At 34.1% G+C, this 13082-nt stretch overlaps 2 protein-coding genes across 4 annotated transcripts in view; one reads left to right on the forward strand and one right to left on the reverse strand.

Moving 5' to 3' along the window:
- The window catches only part of LOC125399285 (olfactory receptor 4C6-like), a 71234-nt gene that overhangs the window by 3771 nt on the left and 54381 nt on the right, over nt 1–13082 (reverse strand). The gene's annotated exons all lie outside the window — the stretch shown is intronic.
- LOC148122457 (olfactory receptor 4P4-like) lies at nt 11568–12500 on the forward strand. Its single transcript, XM_087905014.1, has one exon. The coding sequence runs from the start codon at nt 11568–11570 to the stop codon at nt 12498–12500; it is 933 nt and encodes a 310-aa protein (XP_087761140.1).

The raw sequence follows: 13082 nt of genomic DNA on the forward strand, positions 1-13082 counted from the left end.
CCATTGTTATCATAAGGACTAGATTGAGAGCTCTATCCCAAAACAAAACAAAACAAAACAAACAACTTAAAGAGTAGGTTTTAAACTTATCCCCTTGTATTAATGGATATTAAACATACAATCATCCATTAAGTTTAACAATTATAAATAATTGTAATCATTATTTTTAATGCACAATCACAAGTAATTTAGCCTGGCTTTGTACTCAGTATAGAGCAAAATACTAGCTGAACTCCTGATCTGCCTACCTCTACTTCCCAAGTAAGTGACCTTCAACCCTTATTGTCATTAATCCAGTTATATCTTTGACAATTTAATACACATATATAAATCATGCTGGATACTGTTGTGTTTTGGTTATAAGTTTAATCATTAATGGCTCAGCCATCTCTCCATCTATCCTCCTCCATTATGACTACTCTCACCAACTACTTTCTCTTTTCTGTTCCTTAATCCATGTTAACCCAACCTTCCTACTAATCTCTTTCCCACATTTATCTCCATCGCCTCTTCCTGTTCCCGCTCCCCACTCATCTTCCTTCCATCCTCTTTTTTTTCTTCCTCTTCTTTCTCTCCTCCTCTTCCTCCTCCTCCTCCTCCTCTTCCTCTTCCTTCTTCTTCTTCTTCCCCATTGAATTTAACCAGGTCCATTCAAGCGACCATGAGGATATGAGGGTAGAAATATCTATTGAGATCTGGTTGGGTCACTGGTCGATACACTGCTGAATGCAATAACATTAATACCCTTGACAACCACCAATAGTTTACAGATAAATTGGTAAGTTGGGGATGTATGAACCTTTTACCACACAAGGACTGATATTACATGAGTTGATTTTTCATACATAGTGCAGATAACCACAGAATTCTGTGTTTATTATTGCAGTGGATGTGCCAAACACCCAAACTAGTTCACTGTCATTATCCCTATGCTATGGCTTTTATAATCTCTAGACTCCCATTTTAGCAATGTGATCTAAGTGTGAGGTGTTGTATAAATGTACTGAACAGGGTTGAGCACTCACCCATCACTGATTTCTAGTTGCTTCATTAGTCATAAGATTCTAAAATAACTACTATTCAATGAAAAGAGAACCTTCTCCTATTTTGGCTGAGGATAACATTTAGAACCACTTTAATTCTTCTTAAATTAACAACAATGGTGATTTTTCTTCCATGGCTTATGACCCCATTGGTCAAGGGTATTTTGTAATGTTTTCAATACTAGGCATAAATTCTTTCTTTGAAGTAGGCATCAAATCTAACCAGAATTTAGTTGGTTATCTCCAGCTTAGTCTTGCCAGCAATGTAAAAGCAGGCATACATCGCACCATGTGCAGCTTGGTGAATGCATGCATTTCTCTGCCCCATAATTTTGGATAACAGCTTTCAGAATTATGTACATCAGTTGGGAAAGAGAAAGCTTCCAGTTAAGCTTTCTTAATCCAGTTGATTTCTCAGTATCCTACAACCCAGATGTTTGATATATTCAGAAATTAGGTCTAGCTAGCTTGTTTCTGTAAGGCCTCCAAAAACAATGGAAAGAGACTAGATTGTGTGGGGCTTCTGGGGGCTTCCTGACGAACAATTTATAGAAATATATCCCATACCTGGCATTGAAATTGTCATTTGATTATTCATAATTTCTGCAATTGGTCCTATTCATCCACACAGCCTACTTCCATTCAAATATACTTTATAGAATTTTAATTAGTTTCCAGAGTAGTGTGTTTTCATATGTCTTCTTCTTATACCGCAATATAAGTTAAAATCCATCTCTAGCTATCTCCTGTTTCTCCTACATCTTTCATGTCTTATTCAGCAGAATTTCTCTCATTCTACTTTCATTCTGCATGATTTCTAATAGCTTCGCTTGTTCAGGCCTCTTCCAATGACCTATGGTTCTTTTTTGTTTGTTTATTTTTAGATTCTTGTTGGTTGCTACAACATTCCAACAAACACAAGATTAATTTATAGCTATAGTCCTCATGTGATTGCGATTTTTTTTTACTTTTTATTTCATATTCTGGATTACCTTCATTTATGTATTCCAATTTCAGACTTTAACTGAAAATTTCAAAAATTCATTTTCTTTCATCAAGGATAAAATTCCCTTGTGCTTATTGAACTCATATTACCTTCTAATCAGCTGATAACAACTATGATAGTTCTAACTCCTATATCTTGTGAATAGAGCCCAAATTAACATGAATATATATGTATCTCTATCAAAGACTATGAAGTCCTTTGAGTATATGCACATGAGTGCTGAATCTTGCACATATGGAAGATCTGTGTATATCTTTCTAAGGAGCCAATTTTTATTCTGACTGCATAATTTGTACCTCCTTATGGACAAAAAGAGCACAAAGCTTCCCTGTTTCTGTTTTCTATTCTTCTTCCTTAATTAGTTACTTTTGATTATCTCTGGATATTGATTATTTTTTACTTGAACACGGACAATTCACATGTAGTCTCAAATGATAATCTGGACTTTATTTTCATTTTCATTGCATCTTTCTATTCTCCCAAAATTACTTAGTTCTAGTAATAAATCAAGGTTATAGGTCCAGGTACATTGATCATCTTCTAAGAAATTTGAGAATGTTCTTAATTTCCATGAAATAATGTTTCTTCTGGGAATCATCCAAATTGAACCCCAAAGTTCTGGGTTATAAAGAATATGTGACAAAGGCTGACATTGGGTCATTGAATGTAGAATGAAAAGAGACCATCAAGGCAACCCATTATCATCAGGAAAATTTTTGAGGGTTTGCTCAGTGTCCCCCAGGTCAAATGTGGTTAGTCATTCCCAGTCATTGTGGAGGGCATGCCTCCCCAAGAAAATTGGAAAATCCAATGCCTTTATTAAAACTGTACTGCAATGAATGGTAGAAAAACTGTTGAGGATGAATCTAAAGTTCCAACAGAAAATAGAAAACATATATTTTTAAAAACTTCTATATATTATAAAAGATCAAAGCTGAATGTACAAATATAAAAAATATATAATGGAAGAATTATAAGACACTGGGACAGATGTGACTTTTATAACTCCAGAATCTTGGCATCCAAATTGACCCCTTCAGGAGGCAGATATTCAATTCTTAAGAATTGGAACCCTGTCTCAGGTAAAACAAAGCACAAGATGGGTTGAATACACAGGTCCAGAAAGATATAAAGGAAGCCTGAGGAATATGTGGCTAAAATAGCAGTGAATCTATGGGTCATGATCTGTTTCAACAGTTGAATAGCCAGGTAAACATTGCTGTAGTCCCAGGCACAGTCCATAGACCAACTCATGTTTCTGGGAAGGATGTTAAAATGTGCTGTAAAAATTAGACATTAACCATTTGGGCTGTGTGGGGCAATGTTATACAGACCACAAATTTCTGCATTGTATCAGCAGCCAGCCTCTCTAGCCACAGTAGCAACAGAGGTGCTAAAGGCATCTTCAGACTGGCTGTCTCCAGAGCTCAGGATATGCTACTCCTTTCAGGAGATCTCTTGAGAAAAAGTGTGAATTCCAAGTTAGTGACAGAGCTGCAGACATGACATTAGTCCTGCTACCCTGGAAAAAAATTGCTAAAAACATGTTTGGAAAATAAACGCTGGTAATCTTCAGGATTTGAATGAACCCTGAGACTCCATTCTGATACTGCTGAGTGAACTATGTCTCAATTATCCCCACACCTCCATGCTGGTCCAGAAAGATAGTTTATGTTGGGTTTCTGGCCCTGACAGGGCTGAACAAAAATCCAGAACAACAAGTGGCAAATTCTCAGAAGTATGCATGCCCTACCTTTAAGATAGTTAAATAAGAAACCTATGTGGGTTTAAAAAAAAAAGGACCTTTAACAATAGAGCAACTGTATGCTTTATAATAGGTGGTTCAGAAGCAAATAGGTGCTCAGTATATTGAAGAATCAACCATCCCTTGGAATTCTCCTGTGTTTGTTGTTAAAAAGAAATCAGGTAAATAGAGAACAGCAATAGATCTAAGAAGTTAATAATGTGATTCAACAAAAGGACCGTCTACAATCTGGAATTTCTTTGCCTTCCCTATTGTCTAAAGTATGGCCCCTTATAGTTATTGACTTAAAAGATTGTTACTTCACTATACCTTAATAAGAAAAGTTCAGAGAAAAATTTGCCTTCACAATGCCTACTCATAATAATTCTCACTCTGCTAAAAGGTATCAATGGAGAGTTTCTCCCACAGGGAATGTTAAATACCCTTGCCTGTGATAATATTTTGTAAATCAGTCATTGAAAATGATATATAAGCAATTTTCTGAATCTATAGTACATCATTACATAGATGACATTTTGCTATCTGATACAAACACAAATACTTTAGAAAGAATGTTTAAAGAAGTAAAGAACATTTTGCATTGCTGAGGATTATAAATTGCTCCTGAAAAACTACAAATAGGAGATTCTATTAATTACACAGGTTATAAAGTAGGGTTAAGAAAATTTGACCCCTAAATGTACCAGTTAGGAGAGATTGATTGCAGATTCTTAATGACTTCCAAAGACTGATAGGTGGTATTTTCAATATAAAACTCTCTATTGGCATAAAACCTGTTAAACTTATTTTTTAAACAAAACTTGCCAGGTGGTGGTAGTGCATGCCTTGAATTCCAGCACTTGGGAGGCAGAGGCAGGTGCATCTCTGTGAATTTGAGGTCAACCTGGTCTCCAAGAGGTAGTTCTAGAATAGGCTCCAAAGCTATAGAGAAATCCTTATCTTACTCTCCAAATACTTCCCTACAGGAATTTTAATAGACAGGAAAGATATTATCTTAGGATCTTTATACCACATAAACTGAGTAAAAAATTAAAATCTGATGTGGAAAAGGTATTTGAGCTAATTAAAAAAGGGAAAATTAAGATTTCATTATTTTTATCAGAAAAATACCCAGCACAAATTACAGTATTTTTTTTACTAATGATTAAATTCACAAATTATGGGGAGAAAGTAAACACTGGAAAATAACTTTTAGTAATTTTTGAGAGACATTGACAACAACCATCTCAAAAGCAAAAGAATTCATTTTATAAACATATCTAATTGTATTCTTCCTTGCATTGTATGGGACACATCAATAAGTCAAGCTCCTACATTCTATAACGATACAAACAAATGATGAAAGGCAGCTTTCAAATCAGAAAACTTAAGTAAAGTGGAACAAAGAAAGCCCTTATGATTCTTTCCGAAAGAGAGAATTATGTGTTATTCTCATGGTACCAAGGGATTTTTAAAGAATCTCTCAACATAGTTACCATTTTTCAATATACATATTGAAACCACAAAACTTATACCAGTTTATACAAAATTGATTTATTCAGGTACAAGATATGATCAGGCATAGGCTTGTCCCATATATATAACACACATAAAATTCCAAATGGGTCTGCCACGTCCTAAGGCACAATGTAATGCAAAAATTGATTAGTTATTGATTGAAAATGTGCTGAAGGCCTCCAAATTTCACAAGAACTATAATTTCTATAGCAAAGGTATAGGAAAGGATATTTCCATTACATGGCAACAAGACAAGGAAATTATAAAGAAATATTCTACTTGTTCTTTGTACAACCAAACACTGCTACCTACAGAAAGAAACCAAAAAGAAACTCAAAAAAAAATAAAATAAAATCTGGCAGATGCATGTGTTCCATTCTGTAGAACTTGATCAAGTCAGTTGCCCATTGAAAACCTGGATAGTTATCAATGGTATGATGTACTTATTTTAATTTTCCAATTCTACAGGCTAGAGTTCACTAATGAGTGAGTACATACCATATTCATCTTTTTGGGTCTGGGTTACCTCACTCAGGATAGTGTTTTCTATTTCCATCCATTTGCATGCAAAATTCAAGATGTCATTATTTTTTATTGCTGAGTAGTACTCTAATGCATATATATTATACACTTTCTTTACCCATTCTTCCATTGAGGGGCATCTAGGTTGTTTCCAGGTACCCAAGAGATTACTGATACAAATTTGGGATTTGGATAAACATACTCTAGATTTATTTTTAGTTTTGTTCAAGGTATTGTACAGCTCATTTAACCATATAATGCAAGTTTATAGTCCTTGAAAATTATTATTACCTCCTGTTTAAAGTAATAAAAAAGCATAGGTTAATCATTAGTCACCTATTAAAATTGAACTTGGAGTTATATTAGGTATGTTTTCAATGTTAAATAAAGGTATATTTTAGATAGGTAAGTAATCTTCAAACACTTCAAAGATCTATAGAATATGACATTTAATATATTTTAATAACAGGCTCTTTTTTATGACAATGAGATACTTCTGCTCCTGGCAGCACCAGTCTACTTCAGAGAAGTTCATGGGCATTAAAGGAACTTCTTATAGACTTTAATTTTTTGTGGCAAAAGTAAGTCACTTGGTAAGAAATGTCCCTACCTCAACTGCTGACAGTATGTTGTCCTAATTATACAATCAGGACACAAAGAAAGTGACTGTCAAACATTGTCTAGACAAGGAGTGACATTCCTTCAGAATAGCCATTTCAAAGAAAAGTCTCTCAGATATGCTAGGCCAGAGATAGATGTGCCTGCATTGTAGAGGCACCTTTGGTGGCTGTCTAGGCAGCCAGCTGTTTCTGTCTGGCTAGAAAATGTGTTACTCACATTTTATTGGAAGTAGCCGCTAGTGCTTTGGGGGTCTGAGGGAGTTTAAGACTGGATAGCTTTAAAGCTATGGTTATATTTTTCCTGAAATAGAAAGCAAGTTATTATAGAAAGTAAATCAGGTTCAAGACTTTGAACTCACCAGGATAGGATAGATATGGAATATTTTCTTTAATTTGTTAAATTCAAATGAACTAAACATTGTTGATTTATTCATTGCCTGTATATATTGTATATTATTATACTTATTGTGTATAGTTTTTGTTATTTTAGTTATAAACCTTCTTTTTCATTTCAGTTAGATAAAAATGGAAATAAAGTGGCAGTTCATTTTATTTTAATAAATAAAGCTTGCTTGAGGATCAGAAAAGAAAATCAACAATACTGGCCAGCCTTACAAACGAAACAGCAATGACATAAACCTTTAATCCCAGTAGCCACACTTGTTTGCTGTAGAAACCAAACAGTAGTGGTCCAGGCTCTTAATCCCCAAACTAGAGAAGACTATATAATTGGAGGAGACAGCTCTCAGTCTCAATCTCATTTTGATCTATGCTGAAGTCAGGATTATCATTTCGATCTGAGATAGAGATAAGAGCCAATGACTGGTTCTTTTGCTTTTCTAACCTTCATCTTGAACACCAATTTTTGTCTCTGAGATTTTATTAATTTTGCAACATTTCAGTCTCTTTGTGTAATACATACATAGTTATTTTATTTAATAAATTATATTATATTGTATGTACATATATACACACACACATACACACAGACATTATATAGTTTACAGGCTATGATCTGGGGAGTACAAGATTGACTTTCTATCAGTGGAAGTTTTCAAAAATCCAATATTTTTTAGTATAAAAGTCTGGATTTTTTAGATGGTCTCACTATGAGTCAGAGCCCCAACAATGTAGGCTTTAATTTTAGTGAATGTGTGAACTTGCTTATGAGAGCAAGCAGGCAGAATGAAAGAGAGAGAACTAGCAAGGTTTCTTCTCTTTCCTTTATATAGGCTGACACAGAAGGTGTCTGACAGATTTAAGACACATTTTAGTGCCTCAAAGTCTCCAACTTTATATGATTTAACTAAGAAAACAGTCCCTCATAAGTATACATGTGATTTAATTCTAGATGTAATCAGTTGGTAACCAAAAATATCAATTACATTTGGTTTCTTCAGTTATGGGTTAAATTTGGCCACCTCTGTACGGGGCAACAAGTGTTCATTATTTTCTCTTATAAATGTTAATATTTCTCAGTTATGATTTCATCTCCAGTTTAAAGGATGTAATATAAAAGTTTGTTTTCCTCTTCATTTAAACTAAGAATAAAAAGCATCAAAAAAATCTAAAACACATTAAAGTACAATATGTTTAAATAAGGTTAGGAGTTTTAGGTGTCTTTCCTAAGTGAAACAGTACTATCCAGAGTATAGCAGGAAATGTGCTTTATATGTATTTAGTAATCAAATTGTATGTGGATATTCAGAGCAAGTCTTATTAGTACTGGCTTCTTTTTTATGGAATAGAAAACTTTTACCATCTTGTACGTAAAAATTAATTGAAAAGTAAATTTAAGGTGCAAAAATTGAGGATATGAGAAATAATATCTACATATTGATATCTCAAAAAAGGAATATTGTACAAATCCAGCAAGTATAAAGAAGGAAATCAGAAAATAAATGAATTTCAAAATCAGTAAGAAGAAATATCCATGAGTGTGTGAGTGATGTGCTGTATGGAAATATGTGAGAGAGGCTTATTAGTGCAACTGATTTCCAAGATTGCTAGTGAAAATCACCATGTGTACCACTGTTATTTTATGTATGTGTGTTTATATGTGTGTGCATGAATGTATGTGTGTTTATATGTGTGTGCATGAATGTATGTGTGTTTATATGTGTGCATGAATGTATGCGTGTTTATATGTGTGCATGAATGTATGCGTGTTTAAGGAGTTATTCTTTTCTATTTTGAAATAGGGTCTTACTTTACAATCATGCCTGGAGTGAAACTCAGGAGGTTGACCAACTTGGTGGAAAATTTACAGCAATCTCCTTGTCTCAGTCTTTTAAATGATATATGATTTCACACATATGTCTCTATGACAGATTTTAATTTCTAGTTTTACATCCAGACTTTATCAAAGTTAGAAAATATTTGTTAAAGCAACTGACTAACAGGAATAAATTATTCATAAAAATGTACAGATTCATTTGCACATTTCATACAAGCTAATTCTGAAAAGTAGGAAAATAGTTCCACATATTAAAGATAAGAAAACAATTCAGATGCTGTGGATTTTTCCACTTTAAACATACACTAATGCCAGTGAGAACATGTATAAGCACATTGTATTATGTATATCTTCTAAATTTCCAGTGGGCATTATTAAACATTGAGGAAGTATTTTCAACTCTCCATGATAACAATGATTTTTAGGGTAACATTGGCAAGTATAATATTAATAGTCTTAAATGATTCTCAGCACAGAGATGCAGTCAGATGAGAAGTAATCCAGGATTTATTAGATATGTCATACATACTTCACACATCAGCAGCTTCAGACTTTCATGAAACTTTTTTGGGAAAAAAAGGACAATAATTCACAGGACTTTATCAAAACCAATAGAAACAATGAAGGACTTATATCATAGATTTATCAATGAATAAATGAAATCTTTAATATGTGATCACTCAAAACTGTTGACTGTACATTCACAGCTGTAACTAAAGACTAGACTTGAAGCAAAAAGTTCCTTTGAGACTATTCCTCTTGGGTTTCCTTCTCTTTTAGCTTAAAGTATTTCAGGCAACGAATCTTTAAAAGGTACTTTAAATTAAAGATTCATGGGAGAGATAGGTGCTTCCCACATCTTTTGTTTTAGTTTAGTCTTAAGGTCTAGAAAAGAAAAGGGTGCTACTTCAAGAACAAAAAAAACCATGATATTCCAAAAATTCATGGTAGAAGTAAGTATTCTGAATATTTATATATGTGTACAAATGTGATAATAATAAATTGTTTCAGGTGTTCATATTTTTCTGCATAAAATTTGATATTAATAAGTCCCACCTATAAAGTCAATTCCTGACAAATCTGTGCTCATGGTTAATTTTTAAAATAGGATATTTTAAAAACTGTCTGACAGTTCTAGGCAAAATTAGGTTGACAGCCAAATTTTTAAGTCATTTTTTAAGTAAAAATTTCAGAAATATGCAAGCACTGTTGAGACAACAATCTGCTGTTTGTCCATGTGCAGCCCCGTCCTGTTGTATATCTATTCATAAAACAGATAGAAATAAAATGACATATGGACCACCAGACATAATGAATAAAAAACTGAGAAAAGGATAAAATTTACTTGATACCATGTTCAAAGCTTCATTAATGCTAAATATAAAACATGTAAATCCTTCTTTACCTCTAATGTCACAAAATTACATATTGTTGTTTTACAGTTTTCCTAATAAGAAGTTATTCAAAGTAGCAGAAAACTTACAGAATATTCTTCCTGACTGTTCAGACAAATAATATATTCTCATGGTCTTCACATTTTATTAAGTCTCAAGAGTTATATTTCAAGACTGTTCTTCCTTTTTATTTTTTCTGGTAATTATGTAATTAACATAATATTGTAAATAATATGTATTAAAAATTTCAATTATTACAATCTAAATTGCAGACTTTTAGAAAATATGCTTTAGTAAAAGATATGTTACTAAATAAGGTAAAAATAGATTACTCTAAACTTGATTATATTTTTCTCTGTATTTTAGAATGATAATGTAAAAGGAGAGAGCGGGAAGACAGGAAAGGGGGAGGCAGAGATAGGGAGAGGTGTAGAGTAGGAGAGGGTGAGAGAGGAAGGAGAGAAGTGAAAGAGAGGGGAAAAGAAGGAGATGGAATATGAGACAAAGACCTCAGCCAGCAAGATAGACAGAAAAAGGAGAGATGAGAGAGAGGAGGGAGAGATGGATTTCAGTATTATAAGAATAAAAAGATAAAAGAATAGCATGTATATGACCTGACAATCATCTAGGGACAGTTGTAATTATGGGAAGGAAACCAGCTAGATGGTGTGTGGTGATAGCAGGATAGGGAAAGAACAGAAGAGGAGGATGGCTAATCCTAGATATAAAAAGGCTATTATTGGAACACCAGAATTTTTCTTCCTTTTCCCTGGATGTGGATGAAATATGACCATACACTTCATTCTTCTGGCTTTACAGTTACAGACTGTCTTATGGCTGCAACTACTATGCAATGATAAAGTATATCCTCATAACTGGTTCCCAATTAAGTGTACCTCTTCTTCTATCTTTCCTTTCTGTGTTCCTTCCATCTTTCTCTTCCTTCCTTCCTTCTTTGGCTCATTTCTCTCTTCTTCCCTCCATTATACTTTCTATCTATTTCTCTCCTTCCCTCTTTGCATTCTTAAAAGTCAAACTAAAAAGACAACAAAGGGGGTTTGGAATAAAGTTGAACCTATGGATAATTTGACATAATGATATGATTTAACTGGACTTCTCGTAGTCTAGGAAATAACCTTGGAACATTTCTATCCATAAATATCTGCATTTGGTTAAACAAATTGATCATTGCAAATAAGAGTGATGGATCTTCATGTAAAGATAGCTTTATAATTACATCACTATCTACGAAACATTTGAATTATTGAATTTAATATATTTACTTTCTACAGTTTTAATTCTCCAAGCAAATTTCTTTGATTTTTGTTCACAGATTATTTCACAAAATATAATATATATAAGCTAATGTGATGATTATTATTTAATTTACAAACTCCACTTAACTAAAAACTGATCAACATTGCTTCATTTATTTTCTTTTTTTCAGATGAACTAAGTTTCAGGTGGGCTTTGTTTACTCACTAATGGAAAATCATAAAAATGTCACTGAGTTCGTTTTTATGGGCCTTTGGGAAAACAGACAAGTAGAGCTCCTGTTCTTCCTCTTGTTCCTGCTGTGTTACCTGGCTGTCTTAATGGGAAACTCCATCATTCTAGTCACCATCACTTGCAGCCACTTAATTGAACAACCGATGTACTACTTTCTATGCCACCTTTCCCTCATGGACCTCTGCTACACATCCACTGTGGTTCCCAGGCTCATAAGGGATTTGGCTGCTACAAAAAAGAACATTTCCTATAATGAATGCATGACCCAGCTCTTCACTGCCCACTTGCTGGCAGGTGTGGAAATCTTCATCCTGGTGTCCATGGCCTTGGACCGCTATGTTGCCATTGTCAAACCCCTGCACTACATGATAATCATGAACAGAAAGAGGTGTCATGTGCTGATTGCTATGGCCTGGGCAGTGGGTTTCTGGCACTCTATTGCTTTACTTCTCATGGTGCTCAGTCTGCCTTTCTGTGGTCCCAACCACATCAATCACTACCTGTGTGATGTCAAGCCTCTTTTGAAATTGGTCTGCAAAGATATCTATGTTGTTAGTATTTTAGTAATTGCCAACTCTGGGATGGTGGTCGTTGCCATTTTTCTTGTTCTAGTTGCTTCTTACATACTCATTCTGTATAATCTGAGGACAAGATCATCTGCCGGGCGCCGCAAAGCTCTCTCAACCTGTAGTTCTCACGTGACGGTGGTAGTTTTATTTTTTGTGCCATGTATTTATACCTATGTTCTACCTGCAGGAAGTGAGAACAAGGATAAGGAAATTTCTGTGTTTTACACTGTGATTGCCCCCATGCTGAATCCTCTAATCTACACTCTGAGAAACAGTGAGATGAAAAGCGCCATGCACAAGGTGTGGTCTCGAATGTCTCACTCAGAGCTGAATAAATGAAACATCCCTGTGATTTTTGTTCAATGTTCCCAGGTTAGATATCATTACAAAGATCATAAATAGCACAAGTGATAAGTTGCCTGGGGTTGGGAGAGGTATATGGGTGGGAGTTTTTAGTCAAAGACGCAGCTTGAAGTTATATGGAGTGCAGATAGCAAAAGTAAGTACAGAGATGACTAGATAAACATGATGCCTGCTAGAATGGCCTTGGTTTGGTAGAATATGTGCTTAGGATGAGAAAGTACTAGTTTCCTTTCCCAGTCACTCCACGCACTGCACACACAAACACTAAAATTGAAGCACATTTTATAAACACTTTAACCCTCTGTCTGAGAAATGATATATAAAACTCTGTTTTTGTTTAGAATTTAATCCAACTTTTTCTCTTATTTATTTTACCTCTATTATTTTTAGTTTTTTCCTACTTCATGTATACATTGTACATACTGAATTACATAAAAGCATTTTCATATTTGTATATTGTATACTCTGAGCACATTAAGCTTTTATGTTTCCACTTCTTTACCTTGATACCCCTTTCACAGATGATTTAGGTCTAACGTCGTAACCTCAGACATCACT

Source organism: Myodes glareolus, chromosome 3 (assembly GCF_982192425.1).
Source record: "Myodes glareolus chromosome 3, mMyoGla1.1, whole genome shotgun sequence".
Classification (NCBI taxonomy): domain Eukaryota; kingdom Metazoa; phylum Chordata; class Mammalia; order Rodentia; family Cricetidae; genus Myodes; species Myodes glareolus.